Source organism: Anas acuta, chromosome 1, assembly GCF_963932015.1.
Source record: "Anas acuta chromosome 1, bAnaAcu1.1, whole genome shotgun sequence".
Taxonomy (NCBI): domain Eukaryota; kingdom Metazoa; phylum Chordata; class Aves; order Anseriformes; family Anatidae; genus Anas; species Anas acuta.
The window spans coordinates 54,930,413-54,954,679 of NC_088979.1; the positions used below are offsets into that span (position 1 = coordinate 54,930,413).

At 38.0% G+C, this 24,267-nt stretch overlaps 1 protein-coding gene across 1 annotated transcript; it reads left to right on the forward strand.

Moving 5' to 3' along the window:
• The first annotated feature begins 471 nt into the window (after nucleotides 1-471).
• On the forward strand, nucleotides 472-23,793 carry TM9SF2 (transmembrane 9 superfamily member 2). The gene is made up of 17 exons (XM_068677646.1): nucleotides 472-801; nucleotides 2,434-2,501; nucleotides 3,603-3,696; nucleotides 4,334-4,461; nucleotides 8,570-8,699; nucleotides 9,896-10,020; nucleotides 10,901-11,012; nucleotides 11,595-11,674; nucleotides 11,768-11,876; nucleotides 12,008-12,140; nucleotides 12,380-12,499; nucleotides 14,656-14,713; nucleotides 15,352-15,511; nucleotides 16,994-17,145; nucleotides 18,170-18,281; nucleotides 18,753-18,924; nucleotides 23,115-23,793. The coding sequence occupies exons 1-17, from the start codon at nucleotides 661-663 to the stop codon at nucleotides 23,180-23,182; spliced, it is 1,962 nt and encodes a 653-aa protein (XP_068533747.1). The 5' UTR covers nucleotides 472-660; the 3' UTR covers nucleotides 23,183-23,793.
• The last annotated feature ends 474 nt before the right edge of the window (nucleotides 23,794-24,267 follow it).

Sequence of the window (24,267 nt, forward strand, 5' to 3'; positions counted from 1 at the left end):
ATATTGAAATGAAAAATAACAATTTTAACAATTATATTAAAATAATAAAAACAGCAATTATTTTAAAATTAAATCAAAATAAAATCAAAAAATAAAATGAAAATAAAAAATAAAAAATAAAAGAAAAAGATAAAGAAAAAGAAAATGAAATAGAAAAATGAAAGAAAATGAAAGAAAATAAAATAAAAAGAAAGAAAACGAAACGAAACGAAATAAAAAAAAAAAAGAAATAAAATAAAATAAAATAAAATAAAATAAAATAAAATAAAATAAAATAAAATAAAATAAAATAAAATAAAATAAAATAAAATAAAATAAAATAAAATAAAATAAAATAAAATAAAATAAAGGGACCCCCTGTGCCCCCCCCGCCCAGGCAGGCGGCAGCCCCGCCCCGTGCCCGGCGTTGCCATGGTAACGGTGCTGTGGGCGGCCCCGCGCGCTGCCCGGAAGCGGCGGGGCGCTGTGCGGGTGACGTGTCGCGGGCGCGAGGAAGCCGGAAGCCGGCGGCCGCGGAGGGCGGGGGGCGACGCCGGAGGAGCCGCCGCCGCCGCCCGTTGGTGCCGCGGGACCCGCCCCGCCTCGCGCCCCCCCCCCGGCCCCTAACGGCCCCTAACGGCCGCCTCGCCCCCCCCAACCGCCCCTAACGGCCGCCCCGCCATGGCCCTGCGGCCGCTCCTCGTCGCCGTGGCGCTGTCGGCCGCCGCGCTGCCGCCGCCGCCCCTGGCCGCAGCCTTCTACCTGCCCGGCCTGGCGCCCGTCAACTTCTGCGAGGCCGACAGGGAGACGGCGGAGTGCAAGGTGAGCGGGGAGGGGGGGGTGCCTGGTGAGGGTGGGAGAATGAGCGATCGGCTCGTTGCTGTAGCATAACATTCCTATAAGCGGGTGACATTAAGCTTCCTGCAGTGGCCTTATTGTTTTCCGTGCTTTAGCTGAGTTCTTAGGATTGTCAGGTCGGGGATAACATGACGTTCTCCCCCACTTGAGGATTTAGGTCCCCAGAGCAGGCCTGCTCCTGCGGGGGCTCTCCATGGGCCGCAGCCTCCTCCAGGCCGCATCCACCTGCTCCTGGCCAGCGGTGTTTCCCTTTGGAGCCGGCTGGAGCTGGCTCTGACCTGCCATGGGGCAGCTGCTGGGCTCTGCTCACAGAGGATGCAGCCTGTCTGCTATCAAAACCTTTCCATTTAAAACCAATACAACTTCTTATGGAAAATCGTAGCATTCAAGTAAATATTCTCTGGCAATTTCAAGTAGGCAATCTAAGGCCTTGGTTCCGTGAGCAGCAGAGGCAGTCTAATTCCTTGCTGCTGGAAGTGAAATTTCATTTCTGTCTTTCTCAGTGTAACGTGGTGTTTTCCTCTGCATTGCTCTGGTTGTGTTTCTTGTTAAATCCTTATGTGAGCTTATTAACGTGGCAGGAGGCTATCCAACTTTTTACCAGGCTGGTTTTCTGCAGTGTTAGTGAGTTGCAGCAGCTTACAGAGGTACGATAAGAGACCGTGAGCAGCAAGTCGGCATGGCTTAGAGAAAAGAGGAGCAGTAACGTGTGTTTATTTAGTGAGTCAACTTAACAGCTCTGAGCTTCCTACCTCTCCTGGAACTGCTTCCTGATTTGCGTGTGGACAGATGCAGCGCACCTGACTGAAGTGTCTGAGCTATGGAGGCATGTGGTCAATTCCACGTTATTTCTCCAAAATTTCTTGTTTGGGCTAAATGTGGGTGACTTTTCATAAGGAGGAAAAGCTCTCCTGTTGATTTAGGTGAGAAAAGAGATGGCTCGCAGTTGGAAGAGTGGGATCTTGCTCCCTTTCAGACTAACAAACGGTAGTCTGAAACCACAGCAGACTGAATTTCAGGTCCTTGCTCAGAATTTGTTGGAGTTATTGATAATCTTTTATGAGAAGGCAAATGTGGATATCCTTGCTTTCTCTCTGGAGAGAGCTTCTTTTTAAACTTCAGATAATGCATCAACTTGGATATATTGTTTAAATCCCCCTAGTTGAGTTTACTCATAAAGAAAATTGTGCACTGCTCTGTGTACTGGGAAGTACTGATCTCACCCATGCTTCTGTCCATGTCCTTTTATTACACTGAGGCTAATACAGCTTGAGTGTGCTATGCTAAACTAAAACACTGGCACCTGTGATCAACTTTATGTCTCGTAATTAGAATTCTTACGTTAGCCTCACAGTGTTTTTGTCATATGGTTGTTTTGTTTTTCTTTGATGCTTAGATAGTTTAACTTACAGTCTCAGCAGATATTATTCGTTATACAAGATTCTGTATCTCAAGACATACAGTTGCACAAATCTTACGTGTTCAGCTGGAGGCTTTTGTTTACCTTACTTTTACAAGTCGTGTATAAACACAGATATCTGTGTATGTATGGCAGAACTGTTGAAATATAACCACTGGTTATCTTGGTTCTTGCAGTCTGGCATCGAGCTGTTTGTGAACAGGCTTGACTCCGTAGAGTCTGTCCTTCCCTATGAATATACTGCGTAAGTATATTATGCTCTTTAGACCATTTTAGGTGTCAGTTCTTCCAGCAAGATAAATTTATTTCATCTTCAAGTGTTATTAGTGTCTTGATATGGTAGTTTCCCAGTGAGGAATGTCCATTTGTTTTTCTTTTCTAGAATTTCCAACAAGGGGATAAATGTGATTTTTTTTTTCTTGCTTTTTCCCAGTTTTTTTTGTAGGTTCTCTAGAAGTCGTGCATGGGTTCATAGGCCCTCCTGTAGGTCGAAAATCACTGCTTAGAGTAACTTAACGTTACATACTTATTTACATACTTATTTGCGCATCCTTATTTACTCTTCTGCATTAGTTGTCACTTTATAGATCAAAGTATTGCTGCTGTCTATATGTTTGCCTATAGCCAAACGAATGAAGTGGTAACGAGGTGTGACCATACCATCAATTGTCTTAATGAGCTGTTAAGTGCTTTTTTGGTGCATGGCATAGGAGTGAGTGCACAAAACATGTCAGTGCCTGGTACAACTATGTAAAGTCGTTGCTTCAAAAAATACTTGGATTGTTAGCATTGAAGAGATCAAGCACTGGTTATATCTGTGATTTAATGAACACAAACGTGGTATATTTGCAATCAGATTGGAAAAAAAGTTGGAGGATGAGCTATCAAAAGGTTTGATGAATGAATGTGTAATGACCTGTTTATTTAATGGCACTTACTGTAAAGCAGCTGTTTACTTTTTTTCCCCCCCGCCCCTAAGAATCTGGCTTGTGCGCTTTTCTTTCACGACTATCATGAAACTCTCTGTGAAGACTTAATTCCTGGCTAAAATTCCTGTAAAGATTGTAACTCAAGGAAATTTTTGTGTTACTCTGTTTATACAAACAGAGATCTGAAATAGCTGATGCAGAGATGTGATTGTTTTGTTGTCCTGCCCTGTAACAATCTCCCATGCCCCAAAGGGGCCTGTGGTTTTTACACTTTGTATATTCAATTAAGAAACTGCTGTCTGGAAGGAAAACTGTATAGTTCCTTGCGATGAGTGTGTTGATGTGGGGGCATTGTATGGTCTTTAACATTTGCATCTGCAAATGCTTTATTTCCTCATCTTTTTTTTCTAACTCAGGTTTGATTTCTGTCAAGCAGAAGGAAAGAAGCGTCCCTCTGAAAACCTTGGTCAAGTGTTGTTTGGAGAGAGGATAGAACCGTCTCCTTACAGGGTTTGTTCTCTGACAGGGGGGTTTAGTAATGCTTATGTTCTAATGTAACCAGAGGAGATCAGAAACTTGAAGATCCCCTTCGTGAGGGCTCAAAGTTCTCGAAGAACTTCAAAATCTGAAATTCCACATAATGAAGTATGTCGGTTTAACTGAATTGTAGCTTTATGCTTCGCATTGTGAAGCTTTGGCCGGATGTGTTGTGGAGGTCTGCACGTTCTGCAGCTGTGTAGCAGAGGAATCAGCAGTGGCAATAGCTTGTCTGAAACTCTCATTTTCTCCAGCACATGTTGCAGGAGGGAAAGGTCTCCATTGAATCTGCCTGGGACAGTGTGGCTGCTGCGAGGTCAAGTGACTTGGCTGCTGAACTGTTGCAGGAAAAAAAAAAAAGATATTATTTGATAACAAGTAACTCTTAGTGCAGGGATCTAACAATGTACTTCTGTAAAACCCTCCTCTGATCTTGTACATGCCAATATGAAACCCTCCTCTGGAATGCTAATGTATGTTGTCTTGATAATGTGGTTTTTATTTATATTAGTGTAGGCAATTATAAATGTATGTGGGAAAACTGGTTACATTCTGAAATTACACAACCGTTTTAATAATCCGTTTGCTGACACGTATTTAATTTTCTTAGTTCACATTCAACAAGAAGGAGACATGTAAACCTGTTTGTACAAAGACATATGATACCAGAAAGCCAGAAGATAAGCAGAAATTAGACTTTTTGAAAAAAAGTATGCTACTGAATTACCAACATCATTGGTAAGTTGATATCGATTCATAAATGGCTTAGTCTGTGTAGGTGATAATTAATTTAGTTTATTGCTTTGTATTTGCATATTAATGCAGATTCAGCAGTAGGTGTTTGCACTTAACCTGTTACCCTTCTGTTTTTGCCAAAGTTATTTTGTTTGTTTCCTTCATATCAGTTTCTTTTTTGCTTGAAGAGAGCAAGCAGCAGGAAAGAGTGCTTATCTCATGGAAACAAGTCTGTTCCCAAACGGACTGTGTGATTTTTATGCTGCCTGTCTGCTTACTGTAAAATACTGCTATTTCTTTGTACCTGTAGATGCAAAAGTTAATCCTGCCTGAGTTTGAGAAAATTCTTGAGAGACCTCCATTCTGTTGCCATGTTGCCCTTGTTCTCCTCGAGAGCTTTGCACTCTCTTTGGAGTGTTGTGTCCAGGAGATGGGATTAACAGTTCTGAGGAAGTTTTTTAGGCAAAGTGTGTCTTTCTTATAGGATATGCAAATGAAAGGTGGCCAGTTAAGATGATCTGATAAAATCGAGGAACACGCAAACACTTGGTCCTTTTCTGTTCTCTCAGTCCCTCTGTAACAAATGTTTTTATACGATCTGTGTTACCTTGGAACTCACTGGGGCTCTGTTTCTGCTTGGATGTTGAGGTTCTTTTCTAATGGATGTTAAGGGGTGGGGCAGGGCATTCATGGTGTATGATGAATCTGGTGCTCTTTTCCAGTTAGGATTTACCTGTGCTCTGCACTGGTATCCAGGAGCTGGGAAACATTCATCTGCAGCTTCTGTCTTGATGTTAGGAACATCCATCCATGCTATCTGTATTTGTATAGTGGTGTTCTGTGCTAAGAGCAGCATTTGGGTACCAGTGTAGAGGGAACAACTGAAGCATTAAATTGTCAGAGTTGTTAACTTTGTCATGTCTTTGGAAGTAATACATGAACGTAACTAACATTGCCCAGACATTAGATGAAAACATTCTGGCTATATTAGTAAAAATGCGGGTGAGATGTGAGACACATCATTAAATGTGTCTCTAATTGCACAATCAGTTTCTTCATGTTTAATACAGCCCCCACACTGGCTAGGCAGTGAGTGCTTTTCCTGCTGTTATTGGAAGCTGAGGTGGGCATGTTGAGGGATAGATGATGGCTCACTGAATTAAATCTTTTTGGAAACTTCTTGAAAATTATCGAAGTTGGAAGTCGATAGATTAGGTGAGAGTGGTTTGCAGATAACAGCAGTGTGTTTACGTGAGTGACCCAGGGAGTAAATAAAAGCTCTGAAAGGTGCAGCTACTTCTGCGTTGATTTGGAGTGTATATGTCTAGTGCTGAAATCAGTGAAGCTTCAAAGACGTTTCATTTGGTTATATTCTTTTTAAATATTGCATGTGCTTATAATATTTGCATCACTTTGAATGTCACTGATGTATGTTGGTGTGGCCTAAGGCTTAACCTTTAAAGTTTGTGTGTGTTGTAGTGTATAAACGAAAATTCATGTAAACGAAATATTTCCCAGGGCTGTGACCCTTTCACTCTTTGAAACTTTTTTTTTTTTTTTTACAAAACTGTAAAAGCCAATCACACACAAAATTATTTTAGAATGTTTTCTTCCCCCGCTGGTTACATTGGTTTACAAATATACATAGTGGTACGGGCTAAAAAGTCTATGTAAACACGCTAGCTGATTTGATTCAAACAAGATGTAGTTCCATTTTTAGTGGGAAAACTTCCCTTTAAATTTAGAGTACTCCGTGTTCTTAGATTCTTGGTTCTTTTAATTGCAAAAAAATAAAAGGAAGAAGTGCTAGGTCTCTGCCCTAGAACTTCAGAACCAGTGGCGTGAAGAATCCCTGTTTGTGTCTGTTATGGTAATGATATTCCCCCCCTCAACCACAGCTCTGCAAAGTGGAAGTGGCTGGATTTTGTGATGAATGGTGGCACAGTCCAGGAGTGTGGTATAAGGTTATGATGTACGGGGATTGGCAAGGTAGCATAAGTGAGGATTTAGTAGAGGTTTTATTATTGGGCTTCCACGTGTCATAAAATTCCTGGGGAACACAGATGGTGCAAAGTACTTCGAAGGTTTTAAAGGCCACTTAATAAGATTAGTAATTGACATGCTGAATTGGACTCAACAGCTCGAGTGATATCTTGGCTGACAGTGTTCATCACCAGATGTTCTTGAGAGACGTGTAAGAACTGTTGTAGAGCATATTTGCTCCTCGTGTATAATCTCTTCACGTCATTTTGAATTTGAAGATTAACTGTGAAAAATGATTTGCTTCTTAAATTATCAATTTGTTCCAGCACTGCAGCTTGAAGGCAGCTTAGTATGTCTTTGCAGAAGATGCAAGGGAAAACCTTTATCCCAACCAAAGTTGTTTGCCATAGGTTAATGCTTTACCTGGTTTTTGATTTATGAAATGAAGGTGCTAGCAAAACCAAGAACCACCTCTGGCATACACTGTGGAAGTAAGAGTCCAAATAAGAACCAAATGTAATGAATCTGCATCCGGAATAGCTCCTCATCAGCATCTTTATTGTGCCCTGTAGTAGTATGGTAAAATCAGATTTGGTTGTTGCTGTTTACAGCTCTACGAGAGACTGGAATCCGAGAACCTTCAAATCGTGTTTTTGGAAGGACTTTTCTTAACTTTTTTCCATTGGGTCAATATGAGTCAGTATTACTATTTATTTCTGAATGTTAGCTCATGGTACAGATGATGCAGGCTTCTTTATGTTAAGTAGTTCCTTAAGGAGGTCTTTGTTGTTGCCTGAAGTAATAATTCTGTGGTTTATTAGGTATTAAGAAGTACCTATGAGGCTTTCTCAGGTATTTGTTAAGATGGGTAGCCTCATGGTTGTAATGGTGAGATGTTTAATTTTAAAGAATAGCAGCTTGATAGAATTTACAAGAACTTGTAGCGTTAAGTTTCAGTGGGATGTTGTTTTTTGGTTTAGCAATGCACAAAAAGCCATTGTCCCATGCCTTCATGTGCATCATTTGCTCATAGGCCTGTAAAAACATATCTTGGAGCAATTAATGATGCTCTAAGGGCAGCTGTTGAATTTTAAGTCTCTGATTTTCTTTTTGGGTTTATCTTTCAGCTAGTTAAAACAATTCATAACAAACACATTTTTACTATTTTATGTTCTACAAAGGGAGATGTAAGCGTGATGAGTGTCTTTCTCTGTTTAGAAGAATTCTTTGCTTTTATATATTTGTACTATTCATAGCATGTTGGATTCTATTTGTATCTTACTGCCTCACAATTTATTGTGTAATGGTCCCATGCAACATCTTTGTCTCTAAATTGGAGAGACGTGGATTTGATGTACGGACTGTTCAGTGGATAAGGAGCACTGCATTCAGCTCTGGGGCCAGCACCATAAGAAGGGCATGGACCTATTAGAACAAGCCCAGAGAAGGGAGACAAGGACGATCAGAGGGCTGGAGCACCTCTCCTATGAAGGTGTCCCTGCCCATGGCAGGGGGGTTGGAACTAGGAGATCTTTAAGGCTTCTTTCAACCCAAACTATTCTATGAATTTCTGCAAGTCCTCATGGAGGTTTGGAGTTCTACAAGCTTTCCATTGAAACTGCACTGTAAACCTACTGGGCTCAGGACTTTTAGATAATGTGAATGTAAATCTTAAGAGGTAATGATAAATGCAGCAGATAAACAGTGCACCACACAGTGGTGTGGTGGCTTACAGTTCTTTGCTTTTGTAAACCATCTAGTTTAAATATTACGTGCTCTCGGGGAACAGCAATTGAGGTCAGTGGTCAGAAATTCATATATAACAGAACCCCAAAACTTATACTTTAATGCAAAATAAAACTTTAAACAGTCTAAATAAAAATGTGTTTTGTAATTGAAGAGTAATGATAAAGATGGAGAATTAATAGTGCGTGAGCACATCTTGCATGTGTGTTCTGTCTTGAAGAAACTTGATGATTCCAGATTCTGTGGTTTAAAATCTGGAAGAAATGTTAATCTTATCGTTAGTCTTCCAATAATGAATATTGCAAAGTTAGATGAATCTGGTTTTATTTGCATTACGCTGTGTATGTTAAAAGGTTGTGAAATGTCACTGTATAATTACCAGGATTGTGGACAACATGCCTGTGACCTGGTGCTATGATGTTGAAGATGGCCAGCGGTTCTGCAATCCTGGTTTTCCCATTGGCTGTTACATTACAGAGGATGGCCGTCCAAAAGATGCCTGTGTTATTAACGTATGTTCATGAGTTTGTTTTTTCAGTATCCTCTCTTTGCTAATTTAAAAACTTGCATTTCTTCTCTGTCCTATTTCTATGGTGAGTGGAAATTAATACTTCTTGAAGCAGCGTTTTCCCTAAAACCACGTGGGCTAATAAAAGAAGGCAGAATGCAAGAATCGTGAGTGAATTAAGCCTCTCTTGGGAGAGACAGATCTTTTGGATTAACTGGTAGAGGTTCAGCTAAATGCTGAATGTAAGCATTATGGAAATAAGAATGCTTTAGGAAATCTAGGCTGTCTTCAGATTACCCCAGACTTCTTCCATGGAGAGGTAACTGAGAACCTGAAAGAAGGTTTTTGGTTTTATTTGCCACTTCGTGGAACTTACCAAAGATCTTACCAAAGATCCTGGCAGTTTCTATTTTTGTTTCCTTTCCTGCTTAATGAATTGTTTTCAAATACTCTCTATAAATATATTTCTTGAAACACAATTATGATCTAAAAAGTAGTCTGGCAATATTGTTTCACCTTGTTTAAACATTGGTTTTTAGTAAAAAGGAAAATAGTCTCTGAAGGAGGGAGTAATTTAAGGACTGTAGAAGAACACTACCTGTAAAACCAGCCTTATAGTTAGGGCCTTTTGTGGAAAGGGGTGGGGACAGAACCTTGGAGAAGTGCTAGCTGAGCTTCAGTAGATGTAAGGCTTCTGATTTAACAGCTTGTTTAACGGGCTAGTTTTCAAACTGGTATGTCCCATAACCTGAAATGTCTATTCAGAGCTTTTTGGCTGCAGGTTGCGGTGCATCTTTGCATGTTTTTCAAACATGGAAACGGTTTTGTCACAGACAGCAATTATTTGTGTTGTTTGTCTTAGAAGGTTTGGGTTAATCTATGGAAAATGCACACTGTTTTAAAATAGCTGTTTGTTTATGAAACACTTCTGGTTATGAAAGTTGTTGCACAGCTCTCTATTCAGTTTGCTACTTCAGTTGAATAAAATGTAACATCCTCTGTTCCTCAGTCATCCAAAGTGAAGTTCTATTCTTAAAATGCAGTTCTTAGCATTAATTTTTCTGTCTGTTTTCCCAGAATTGTGTAGTCATCTTGTAAAAGAATTTCATAACAAGAAATCTGAATGCAATCTAAAACTTCTTTTTGTAAGTTTCTGCTTAAAGCTTTCATATTTCTTATTGATGTTTTTAATCATTCCAGTCAGAATTTCATGAAAAAGATACCTTTTATATCTTCAATCATGTTGACATAAAAATATATTACCACGTTGTGGAAAATGAAGCTCTGGGAGCAAGACTTGTTGCTGCTAAACTTGAACCAAAAAGGTTAGTATACAGAACTAAGTTGTCCTCAAACAGTGGTCTGTCCCAAGATACTTGCTTTGTTTTGGAGTTGTGTCAGAAATGCTTTCAGGTATGTGATGTGTGGGTTAGCTTTCCTGTTGATAGATGAAGTCTCATGTCATCTTGTTCTGAGTTCCATAGGTCTTTGTGCACAATTTCCTATTTGGATGGAAAAAGATAAAACGAAAGCTGGAAATAGTGTGCGTTAAGTAAAGCAGCCTTCCCTTCCCTACTGGAGAACGTTCTGTCTTGTGACAGAATAAGCCTTCAGTGCCTGAGGCAGGAGTAATTAGAGTGCAACATTTGATGTCCTCAGCAGTTGGGATTTGAATGCGATGTTTTCTCAAGTATACTAGTCAGTTGTTCTCGTGTCTATGTGGCCTTTCCACAACTGATGTCTGTTTTTATTATTTCTTACCATCTTGTCATCTTGATATAACCGAGCTTGTTGCATTGTTGGTCCAGCTTCGTGACCAAAGTACTTTTTTTTTCTGATACCTAGCTATTTGGCAGAAGTCAGCAATTCTGTTGTAACTTCTTGTGTTTTGGAGGTTCTTGGCAGTATTCACACTTCCTTAACTATTGTTATTCCGTTTTAGAGAGTGTATTATTCTATAGTTGCTTTTCCAGAAGAGGCAATGTTTGTTTTAAAAAGTTCAGATGTCAGAACGTTCTCTGCTTGTGACACATTCCTTATGAACTGACAGTTACGAGGCATTAATATACAATATATATCATTGTTCTTATGCTAAGTAAGAGAAAAGTTGTGTATGAAACCGATACTTGTGTAAGATGAATGAATGCTGTCTTTAATAGTGTTGTTAGTGAAGCAGCGCTCTTCCTGTGTTTTTTCTTCCCACAGTTACAAGCATACTCATCCAGACAACCCTGACTGTTCAGGAGTTCCTATGGATATAAGTAATAAGGCACAGGGAGAAGTCCAAATTGCTTACACGTACTCAGTTTCTTTTCAAGTGAGTGGTAAATTTTTTTTGTGGTAGTTACCTATTAAGATAAACTTGTATTAATAATAAGAGTTTTAAAGCTGGACAGCTAAAATTATTTCAGAATAGTAAACTTGTATTTTAGAATCTATTTGAACTAGAATATTGGTAATGTCTTGGCACCTAAGCATATGTCTTACAATTTTCAATACTTCCTCGCAAACCCCGTAAAATATATATGTGGTTTTGAAAAGAATCACTCTTTCCATGTCTGTCTATGTTGTCTGGAAAAAAAATGTACTGGAAAGTGCTTTTGCTCTTGTATGTTATAAAACATTGAAATAACATCCTGTCAGAAAAACAGCCGGCCATCTTTATTCGTTGACACTGCTGTTTATGGTTTATTTAATAGTAATTTTCAGGTTGATTTGCACTATTTTTTTCATCTTTTCTCTGGGAAAAAAATAAAATAAAGAATACTTTGAAGTATTCTGATCAGCGCAACATTTTTTTTAGTTGAACATGATATTTAAGATTGTTTTGTATGATAATCAACTTCAAATTTTAGTTGGATGCTGGTTGGGTCTAAAACTGATGTGCTTTTTCTTTAAGGAAGAAAAAAATATAAGGTGGGCATCAAGATGGGATTATATTTTGGAATCCATGCCTCACACCCACATTCAGTGGTTTAGGTGAGAAGAAAGCCTGTCTTCGTTGTACTCTAATGAACTGTTTTTATGTTGCAATTTAAATAATGACTTACTGTTATTTTTCAACCAATGCAGCATTATGAATTCCTTGGTGATTGTCCTTTTTCTGTCTGGAATGGTAGCTATGATTATGCTGAGGACGCTGCATAAAGACATTGCAAGATACAACCAGATGGATTCCACCGTAAGTCCGAAATGTGCATCCTAAAATGCATTTGGAATATGTGTTGTTTCCAGCTAAAAGTATTTTTATAACTATCTTTTGTAGTGTTTTTTGCAATCTAGCATCTTAAAATAGGTGTGTTTCCTTAACAGGAGGATGCTCAGGAAGAATTTGGCTGGAAGCTGGTTCATGGTGATATTTTCAGGCCCCCAAGAAAAGGAATGCTGTTATCTGTTTTTCTTGGCTCTGGCACACAGATCTTAATAATGACTTTTGTTACACTGTGTAAGTAATAAAGTTGGGGGGAATTAGCTTAGTAGAGAGCTTTTCACTGCTGGTTACATGTTACTATTAAAATAACAGTATGGTTTTGTCTAGAAATCTTAAAAGTCAAAGATTAAAAATTGCCGAGCTGATAGTGGTTATACAACTTTTTATCTTAAAGTCCACGTACACTGAGTGTTATACTGGCTTTAAGTCAAATGTGTAATTAATTTCTGAAATTGTGCATCTCTGCTTTGTAGTTTTTGCTTGCCTGGGATTTTTGTCACCTGCTAACCGGGGAGCTCTTATGACCTGTGCTGTAGTTTTGTGGGTGCTGCTTGGAACTCCAGCAGGTTATGTTGCTGCCAGATTCTACAAATGTAAGTAAAAGTTATTTAAAATGACAGAGCTGAAGTTCATTAAAGTAAATTATCATTTAAAAGTAAATTATTATTATTCATTTAAAGTAAATTATCAGAACTGATTTTTTTGCTTGTTTTATGCTATGGTTTGTAATTTCCCTCAGGTGAGATGGAGAAATGTACTTTTAACAGGAAATACATACAGAATATTGACATAGTTAAAACAATCTTGATGTGATGCCTAGAGACCTCGAATTGCTCGTGCTGATATGTATTTATGGAATTGGGAACAAATTCAATTTTACTAATACTAATTACTGCTGATAGTTTAGTTTTCCTTTGGATGGGGACCCTTACCTTGCTTTTGGCTTTAGCTGTTGATGTTGTTTGGTAACTTTTTTTTTTCCAAATGGTCAACCTCTGTTCTTGCATGCCTTAAATTTTGTGCCACCTCTGTTTAGTTAGTGCCATTTGTGGGAGAAGGGTGCTTATCGGTCTGGAGGTGGGGACGAATTATTAGGGATTCTGTAGCTGTGGCAACCCAGTGGTGTAGGGCACCTGACAGTAGGTGGTTGATACTGTTTTCCTCAATTCATTTCAGCTAGCTATCATTTCAAGGCCTGCCCACTAACCTTAAATAGATTGTTCCTGTACCCGCTGGTTTATTTTAGGGTTTACATGCCATTCTGTATCTTGTCTTAATTACCTTACTCAAAGTACAAGACTGTTCATGACTGAGCAAGCTGGAACTTCTGGACTATTTTAGTACTGAACATATAGTGCTAGAGAGAATTTATATCTGAATTTGAATCTGGCAGCAGGCATTGGAGCTCTTTACTTTCTTCTGGTGCTTTTACAATTCTCATGTGTGAACAACCACTGAGGAAAGGGTTTTCATTTTTGTAGGGAACTTTTTCAACAATGGTAGGGATGTAGTAATGAACTTCTCTTCAAGCCAATTAGACTTAACTGGGAGGAGACTTTAAGAACAAAAACATGGTTGAAAGTAGTGGTATTCTTTATATCATGCTGAGTATTTTGTATTTTGAAGGATATTTTGAAGTTTGTTAATGGTGAACTGAGTCCTGTTTCTTTTTGAGGATGTTGTTAACAATAGCTCTATCTCCTATTATATTTAGTGTGAGGTTAGTTGATGCTTGGCTGTTTAGTTTAACTATTAAGACATTAAGTGACTACTCCAGACATGCTCTTGTTGCAACAGATGGTGGCCTGTACAGAGGGCCGTACTCTATGGCCCTGTACAAAGCATGTGAACACAAATGTTTTTCCTTACAGTATGTAAATAAAGTGCTGAAAGACATGTAAAGCAAAAATGCAGCTGAAATAGATATCTGGTTTAAACTTTTTTTCAACGTTGCATTTAAAAAGTGGAGCCTGAGCTGAAAATAAATGGTTAATATTAATTACCAGTGCCGTGTTCTACCAAGATTTTAGGAAGGAATGAAAACTTAATTAAAATCATTCTAGCTATAATCATTTCTGATTCCTGAAATAAAAAAATGTGTCATTGTGGCACTGCTCAGATGAAATTGTCAGCTTCACTGAATTCCAGTGGGATGTTTTCATGTTAAAGTACTCTGACTAGAATTTTTATCAGTGTACTACAAGCTCATAAGGATTTTTAATAAAGCTGTCCTTGGTCTTCTGGTATCACCATTGCTTAATGCTGTTAAGAGAACATCACTGCTTCCTGTAAGCATTAGTCCTAACTTTCTTTTAAGATTCTTAGATGAGAATTATTTCAAGAAAAAAAAAAAAAGCTTGCTTTTCACTTTTTTTCTAATAAAACCTGCAGTCAAATGCTAGAAAACTTAAGCCTGAAATGATTAAGAACATTTTTTTTAAAGACTTAAACATACTGCAAATCTGTTTCTTCCTTTTATGATAAAGTGCTCAGAGGCCCAGTTTATTTACTTGGATACTTCTCCTGTCATTGGTCTAAGTGTTTTCTTTGCTTTGAAGCTCTGTGATTAAGAAGTAAGATGAGGGAATTTAGTTTTATTATTAGTAAAGATTTAGTTTAGTATTTGAAATTTGAGCATGATAGCACATTATTTGAGAACTTGTAAGTTAAATAACATCTAAATGGACTGGAAAATTAATAGTTGTGAGCTTAATGCATGTTTTGATGACTGTCAAATGTTTTAATACAGCATTTGGAGGTGAGAAATGGAAAACAAATGTCCTGCTGACATCATTCCTTTGTCCTGGGTAAGTTGAGAATATAACCACGATTAAAAGAATTAAATTGCTTCTGTGACATGCATAACTAATTTTCAAGCTTCAGCTGTAGAAGCAAATCTTATTATGTTGTCCTTTTGTTCCAGAAGGTTTTAACAATATCAAGGCACATTTGACAAAGATGACTGTATTAATGGCATATCATACTTAATTTTTTTTAACGTCAGCTTTTTATTTACTCTCACCATGTGAAAAGGTTGATTTTGAAAAAGAGCAATGTAATACTACTAAGTTTTAGACAGGCATTGTTATCTTTTACTCTTTAGGCTATCTTCCTGACCACACTGTAGTTGGTCTTACACGGTGTCATATACTGTATAACCACTGTGTTAAATTTTTCTACTTAAGCACAGCAAGCAGTCTTACCCTGAAGTGTAGTTAAGACAAGCATATATTTGAAACTGCTTAGTTGGAACGTCAGCTCCTGCTGGAGTTCAGTCCCTCTAGATCATGAAAGAATTGCTAGCTTGACCTCTTCATTTTGTTTCTTTTTGTCTCCTAGTTTTAAGAGATTTACACTAAAATCGTAATGCGGTGCTATTGTTTTGCTAATGTCTGCAAATATTAAGGAGTATTTCTGTGCCTTAAGTGTGTTCTGTATTTTTCAGAATTGTATTTGCAGATTTCTTTATCATGAACCTCATTCTCTGGGGAGAAGGCTCTTCAGCAGCTATTCCGTTTGGTACTCTGGTTGCTATTCTGGCGCTCTGGTTTTGCATATCTGTACCATTGACATTTATTGGTGCCTATTTTGGCTTTAAGAAAAATGTAAGTGTTTTTCTTGATATACATATAGCCTATACAGTGACTTTTTTTTTAATATAACTAAGGTAGAACCTAAGCTAGTTGGTATTGTTAGCTCCAGTTCTGGTCCATTGCTTTAGAACTGTGTTACGTACTTAATCTGATTCCAAGACTTTGAAATTCAGCTGGTGAGTGTTTCTCTGCAGTGATTAGTGATTACAGTGATCATTGTAACTGATTGTGAACAACTGCTCCAGATAAAACAATCTGTGCATTCTTGATTTTAATTAGTATTTCTTTCATTACCAGAAAATTTTGTTGACCCAGCCAAGCATAAAGAAAAGCAACTTGTGTGGGTTTGGTTTTTTCCCCTGTGTTTTTTTTATTCCTGTCCCCAGTCAACGCTGAGATTTCAGAAGGATATTTTCTGATCAAGTTGCTAGACTTGTGAAATTCTGTTCATCTAAGTGTTCTGTAAATGATTATCGCTTCTTGGCAGACACTAACTGAATTAATTTGGATTTCCTCCTAAACTGAATAATTCTCTTACTTAGATGAGGGTACTTTAAACGTTGAAATGGGTGGTTCCCTTTTTGCTTAAAAAGTGGCTTGCTGTGCCACACAAACGTATAGATCTTAAAGTTCAGCCATGTCTGTGGGGTTTTTTCCTATGCAGGAAGCCAGAATTCTATCTCTCTAGTTCTCAGAGAACTACAGTCGTTCTTCAGAGAATGTTTAAATATGCTAGGAGGCTTTTTAAGTCAGTTATAGTTAGCCCATTTTTCTTAACCACAGTCAGTGTTGTTTTTCCCCTGATAACCAGGTTAAAATTCCAGAGAAAAACAAACAACTGCATTGTACAGAGACAGTTCCTTGAACAAAGGAGGATTTGATGAGCTGTAAGGCAATGTGAAATGGGTCACAAGTCTGTTAAAATAAAAACAAGAAAGCAAGTACTGAGCTAAAATTATTGATGCTTTTGATGGTACTCTTTAAGAAACGGGAAAGATGGCAAAATATGCATCTGTCTGCCTTCAGGTTTTTTTCTTCCTGCCATGTTGACTTATGCGAGTAGCTTAAATTAAGACTTAATTACCAGATTGAATTCTCTCACCATGTAATTTTACCTTAATGTGATTCTTGGAGCAAATCCTGAATAGCATCATATAGAGATTTTCAAAAGGAGAAACCAGGAGTCGGCACTGCCACCGCTCCCAAGTTGAAAAGTGAGAAATGATCTCCAGCTAAGTCACAGGTCACAGAAAATCATAAAAAGGGAAGTCCAAAACATCTGTTGCAGTGTTCTCTGTAAGAAGCCTTTTAGCTGTTTTGCCTTGCAAATGTTGTTTGCTAGACTGGTAGAAAATGCAAACGTAGTGGTAGATGGGGCTGTGCATACTCAAAATAAAAAAAACTTCCGCCAGCACTCATTTCAGAAGAAAGCAAAAAGGTGGTGCTGTGGTTTGACTTGTTACTTATTCAGCAATCTCGTATTTTCATTTGAAGGCTATTGAACACCCCGTTCGCACGAATCAAATTCCTCGTCAGATTCCTGAGCAGTCATTCTATACAAAACCATTACCTGGAATTATCATGGGAGGGATTCTGCCTTTTGGGTGTATCTTTATACAGCTGTTCTTCATTCTGAACAGTATTTGGTAAGTTAACTACAACCTACGTGAACCTTCTCGGTCATCAAAGGTTGTAATTTCTCTGTGAAAGCTTCTTTTCTTCAAGAGGTGTTGACTGATTTTTGAGGCATACAGACTTACCAGAATACTGTTTCCATAAAAATTAAATGTTAACTTATTTTTAGCACGTTGTGGTTTAGAAGATGTTCAGTGCCTGTGTTTGTCGAGGGGTGTAGAGAAGGGGCTGTGATATTCTTAGTAGCTTACAGCTGACCTACAGTATTCAGACAGCTAGGTTTGTTTCTCATGTTTTTCCCCTGGCTTGATATGAAAGAGGCTTGAAACTGATGTATGGCGTATAACTCAAGAGGAGTAGGCATATTAAAATTGACTTGAGGGTGTGGGGTGCTTTTTTATTGTTGTTGCGTAGAAAACATTACTACTCCTGGGTGAAAAAAAAGATGTCACAAAACTCAAAAGACATCAGTGAGTAAATCTATTAAATGTTAAAAATAAAGCACCAAGAACTAGCCCAGGGTAAGTGAATTTTGCAGTGAGCTTATAGCTGTGAGGAGTTCATCTTCCTTCTGGCACAATTTAGTTATTGCGTATCTTTAAACTGCTTCTGAACCTTGAACAGGTGCCTCTACCCAGCACACATGGCTAAAGCATTTGACATTCCTTATTATTTTGCAGCTCTGCCCCTTTGATTGAAATGTGAGGTGAAATCCAAGTTCCACTGAAGTCAGCGGAAAAGGTCAAGCTGACTTCATTGGAATTGTAATTTCACTCATTACATCCAGTGAGTTCTTTCCCTAAAATCCCAAACACCAGGAGGATGCTTTGGGCTGGCTTTCTTGCTGTTTTCAGGCTGAGCTGATGGCTCTTGTTCTTCAGCTAGAAAGCAAGTCAGTTGTGTAGGGCCACACAACTAAATACCTTGATAAGAAAGGGAAAATGTGAGATGAAGGTGATATTACTGCATAGGAAGAAATAATATTAGCACAGAGTTGATCACAAACTTTTATTGTTTTTGAAAACTCTTTTATAGGTCTCACCAGATGTATTACATGTTTGGCTTCCTGTTTCTGGTATTCATTATTTTGGTTATTACATGTTCTGAGGCAACAATATTGCTCTGTTACTTCCATCTATGTGCAGAGGTAAGAAGTATTTGTCAGTATTCATACTTAATACTGCTTTAAGGATGCTTCAAATAATTGAAGGTTTTTGTAATTTGGAAATAAGTATTACAGAATTCAGCATAAATACAGTTACTAAATGTCCTTAAACCACAATTTCAGAAAGTGAAGCAAGCTACTTTGGGGAAAGCTTGAAAATAAATAAGTAGAACCCTGCACTGAGTACCACTAAGTCAGATATTGTCGGTCTAACTTCCTGTACTCTGAAGATCCATCCATCCATTAACTTTCCTCAATCAAAGTTTTTGCATGTGCTTGTAGTTAAAGCAGTGTTGATTTTAAATGTAGTATTTTCTGTAGATTAAAAACTGCTCGCTTTTGGATAAAGTGATAATGGAATCAAGTTCACTTGTAGCTTTGCATTCAGTAACAGGGTCAGTGTACTAGGGGCATATGAAATATTACTCACTTCTTTTTTTTCTCCCCACCTAGGACTATCACTGGCAGTGGCGTTCATTTCTCACGAGTGGTTTCACTGCAGTTTACTTCCTAATATATGCAATACATTATTTTTTCTCAAAACTGCAAATCACAGGAACAGCTAGCACCATTTTGTATTTTGGTTATACCATGATTATGGTTTTGATCTTCTTCCTCTTCACAGGTAAGTATATTGAACCTCGACTTTAAATGTTGAGTCTGCCTTTAGCGTTGTGTAGGAGAAGCCTTAGCGAAACTTATCTTGATACAGAATCAAATTTATATATAGTCTTTGATTTTTGTCGAGCTAGTTTTGTTTCATTCTCCAACTCTGTCATCACAAATTCTAATGAAAGATGAAATAAGGTTGAAGCAAAACTGGACTGCTAAGTTGAGGTGTGGCCTACATTTAGATTTTGAAATATGAAAGCTTTAAACTTGATAGATATTTCTCCAGTTTTCATTTCTATGTTAGTTGTGTGATTAAACTTTGACTTTTTAAAGTCTTTGGAGAAGCACTTCAAACACATCAAGTTTGAAGCTGCAGTGGCACTTAAGTGAGAAATGCAGCTTTTGTGGAGTAGGAGGAAGAAAGAAAGAGGAATAAGGATTGACCATACTGTGTTTTTTTTTCTATTTGCTCTCTTCTGCAACTTTTTACCTTTTTTCCCCTGTTGCATTTAAGAAATGGCAGTGGAAGGAGATCTCAACCATTTTTTTGATACAGTTTTATTAGAACCCTGTCTTTACTGTACGTTTCTGGAAAAGCACCTTTCTGAAGTGTTGTGCTTCAATTTCCTCTTCAGTATGCCAGCTGAGGTGACAAAATCTTCCCTTTGTCATCTTCAGTCCTAAAAGGGAATCTTCAGTCTTGCATCCTCCAACCCCAAGCGAGGGGTTGGAGGATGCAAGAAGTCTCCTTCTGAGGTCATGCAAAAATGTAGCACCTGCCAATTCCTGGAAGTACTTCAAAATACTAAATGCTGTTCCAGCATACCCTACAGAACAATATTTTTGAGATTTTTGAACTGAGCTATGCTTTAAGTGATTTCAAGCTCCACATTTATGAAGAAATCTAATGATTCCAAAGGCTTTGATATGGATTTATATATATAGCTATAAAGGCTGTGTTTTGAGGCCTCTTGGAACACAATTGGCTTGCCTTCAGAGCTTTTGATACAGATCTCACTGTAATTGTAAGTAGACTGTTCAGTTCCACATAGCACAGAGGAGAAGGAAAAAGAAGTCCAGTAGGAAAAGAGAACTGGCACTTGTGAATAATGCTAATTTTATGAGTAACCAAATAGGAATCTTAGAGACCTTGCTACTTCAACTTAGGAAATACTGAAGCAGTTTCTAGTCAACTGAACGTAGATGATGAAAAGGAATATATTAAGTGTTTCTTGGGTAATTGCTTGTTAAAAAGTAGGGAATGCAATATTATAAAACCCAGAACCTTTTTGAACAGCTGTGTTCCAAATGTGGTTTTACATCCATGCGTCTTCTTAAAAAGCTAGACTAACATATTTTGGCCTTGCTTGCATAAGTTTTGCAAATTGCACATCATCTCTAGTTTTGTTTTGTGTGTTGATTAGCAAGCTATTTTGATCACATAGATCAGAGATTCTGCCTTCCTTTCTCACTCTGATTTCTTGCTCTGACTTTCTCTTAACCTTTATTTCTGACCTGGGTTTTCTAAAAGTCTTATCGGTGTTTAAAATTTAAGACTGTATGGTCGTTCAATTAGGAACAAATGTGTACTGCTGTATGCTGATGCTCCTGGCCCGCATCAGAAATGGAGTGGCCAGCAGGGCTAGAGAAATGATTGCCCCTTGTATGCAGTACTGGTGAGGCTGTGCCTCAACTATTGTGGAAGTGGCAGCCCAGGGATTTGGTAGAGTCCCCATCCCTGGACATATTTAAGAGACGTGTGGATGTGACACCAAGGGATGTGGCTCAGCACTGGGACTCAGCAGCTCAGGTTGATGGCTGAACCTGACGATCTGTAAGGTCTTTTCTGACCTAAATGATTTTATGATTCTATGTAGATGATTTTAAATGTGATGCAAACACAAAGGAGCATGAAAAAATAAGCGGGCTTTATGTAAGGGTAAGATCAGTTATTCCTTTTCACTAGCTTTTCTAGCAGATACTTGGTATGTCTGCCATAATAGTGAACAGCTCGGGCTGAAACCAGAATTGCATTTACCCTGAGAGCTTTGTTCAGTCTGCTCTACTTTGGATGCATGCAATAATTGTGGAGTGTGTGCATACAAAATCGGGGAATTCCCTGTGCTGAGGCTTGGTTTAGGTTTAGCTGCATTTCTACACCTGTAATTTTTTCTACATGTGTAATTTCCATGTTTCACTGCACTTGTTCTGTCAAGCCGGTCATGTCGCATGACATCTTCTAGAGGCTTTAAGATGTGTCCAGTGTGCTCCCTTTTCCTTTGCTCACACATTCACTTTCAATTGACTCTCAACAATGGGCTGCGCAGTGCCTGCCGGTCAATTTGGGGAATCCTTTTCAGGATAGGCTCACAAGGATGCAAAGAAGAGGCGGTTTGCTCTCTGACCTCTTCAGATGATTCCTGTAGTAGCAATATGTATGTAATTGGGACAGTGGAGATGCAGGTCATGATTTCTAACTCAAGCTAAACTTCTATATTGTGTATGTTTAAGCTCTTAGAAATGTTCATTTTTGTATTGAAACTGGGGGAGAATATGCGAAGTTAACCATAGGGTTAGAATTTTGAAGCGTTGTATGCTTAATGATTTTTTTTATCAACCTCCCATGAGATTAAGAGCAGATTACCCCATAATTTGAGGGAATGGCCCTATTTCTTAACATTTAAAATATTTTTGTCCATTTAGCGTGGCATGTTAATTGCGTTTAAAGGTGGATATTTTCAGTTCTCTGAGATTCATTGATATGCCTTGAGATAAGGTTTTATAGCAAACGTTAGAGGCAGGTTAAAGGGGTAGGCAGTTCTCCAGATTCTTAAACGAAAGGCCATACTAGCAATTTAGCAAAAACTGCTCCTAAAGGCAACTGACTTCCTGTGTCAGGATGATAAAGAAGCTAAAAAGAGAAAATCATAATTGTTGTATCAAATCTATGCTGCTGCTGCTTACTCATCTGTTAAAAATCGTCAGTATCAGGAAGGGTTTTGATGGTGCCCTGCTGCTATGTCAGTGTAACACATGCTTCAGGCACTTGCTTCCATCCTGCATTCCAGGTCATTGATCAGACTCAGCAGGCAAAATACCGGGAGCTACATGACAAATCTTTGATTCACAGCTGGGACCACAACTACGTATCATAGTAAATGAGTCAGTTAAACATCAGTAGTTTAGCGAGCGTGAAAAGAAAAAAAAAATCACCGTGATATCATTCGTGGTTCCTTACAAGCCTGTTTGCTGAATAAGTTAGTACAGATCTTGGGTTGTGCCTCTTAGCAAATCTTAAATAGAGGTGATTTTTTGGAAGATGGCTTTATCTGATTTTTGCCTGACTACCTCTTGTAATCTCCAACGCTTTTTTCCTGCCCTAGTTTTTGTGGGAAGTGAAGGTTGCTGTAACAGCTGTTCTGAGCTGCTTTTAAGTCCAGTATCATTCTGACTGAGGCTGCAGTTTGAAGCAATACAGTTAGATGAACGAAGCCCAACTGCATTACTTATTTTGCATTCAGAAAAGTATTTTTGTTAAAAGCTTCTGTCGGTTGGAGCTTCAAAGGGAGTTTTCCTTCAGCTAAAATTATCAGGGAAATTCGTCAGTAAATTTCAGTTCAGGTTCGCTTATACATTAGGCAGTGAAAATGTATTTCACAAAGTGTTTAAGGTATGTAACATGTTTCCAATAGAAAGTACAACTTGCCTAGGAACTGCTCCATGTTCTGAAATTTTTATTAACTTCATTTATGCAGAAATAAACATAGTGTTCTAATTCTCCAAGACCTTAAAATACACCTAAGATATGTGAACTTCTTTTGATGCTGTCAGTCTAGTTGGTTTATTAAACATAACAATATTCCAACCAGCTAAGCAGATCAGGTAAAGTGTTTGTGATTGGTCACTGAAGAAGGGTGAAATGGAGCAATATGCAGAGGTAAGACTGGGGAGTAATGAGAGCAACAACAAAGAACAAATAGGTAGGAAGAGAAATGACACAACCCAAAATCAGCCTAAAATGAGTCTCTCAGATTATACATTTCTGATTGTGAAAATTAAATACTTTTGTTATAGTTTTGTTATAGTAGTCGATGTCTATGAAGACCAGGTTCTATCAAGTCCTGATTCATAAACTGTAGATAAAAAATAATCTGTTGTGTAAGGTTTCCTAAAATATATCCTTTTTTTTTTTTCTTCCCCTAGGGACAATTGGATTCTTTGCCTGCTTTTGGTTTGTAACCAAAATCTACAGTGTGGTGAAAGTTGACTGAAGAAACCAATGTAAAGAATTAACACAGAAGAGGTTTAATCTTCATTAACGTAACTTAAAGACCTGGTCTAGTCGATGAACTTGAGCTTTATCAGAAGTATTGGCTTCCTATTCTTTTGAGAATGATACTGAATATGCAGCTACCCCAAACACTTTTTTCCACTAACACGTTTGTATTGTGACTTAACAACCTGTTTTCATTCAGATCTTAATGAAGATCAGAGTTACAATATTTATGCATTTGTAAATACAACTATACTTAAAAAAAAATGTTAAATTCTAATGGCAGAATAGAAGTGGCTGTATTACACAACTTAATGATACTTCTGATCAAAGTACAACTGTAAATAGGATTTTCTAGCTTGGTAGGTGGGATGAATTATTTTTCTTTGAGGGAAATGAGAACTTTTTATTATGCTAACTTTGAAGGATGACTCTTAAGAAGTGTTGCTTTTAGTTTGGATGTGATTTTTATTTTTTACTGGTATTATGTCCATAAATATTCTGATTTCTGTGACTTCATTAGTTTCAGTGTTCTTGGCCTTTTAAACTATGTGCCTCTGAGTCCTTGAATTTATAAATTCATAATCTAATAAATATTGTAAAAATGTCTTCAGTGGGTCATTACCTATTATAAATTCATAAAAAAATCTGTAAATACAATTATATTGAAGAGGGATGCTTAAAGATTGCATAGAGTATTTTATGGCATTTTCTGCAGTTTTATGTATATTGACACACCTTTAGGTCTGCAAGACATGTTGTGTTACGTGGCTAGAACGCTACAATGTGATTGTGGCACGTGAGAACGAACCCATACACACGCATTGCCAAAAACCTCTGCAGCATTAATTCGGTCCTTAACCCGGGTACTTCACCCAGTCCAGAGATTGCTGTGGAATCGTCAATATGTTGAGAAGATCTTAATGCACGAGGCAGCATCCTCTGCTGGTCGTGCTTTCAAGGGGTCTTGATGATGCATATTCTATATGGCAACTATTGCCGATTGTACTTGATGTAGGTTAAAAAAATAAAAGCAAATTACTATTTTTGCCTTATATTAAGAGACTAATGTCAATTTCAGGT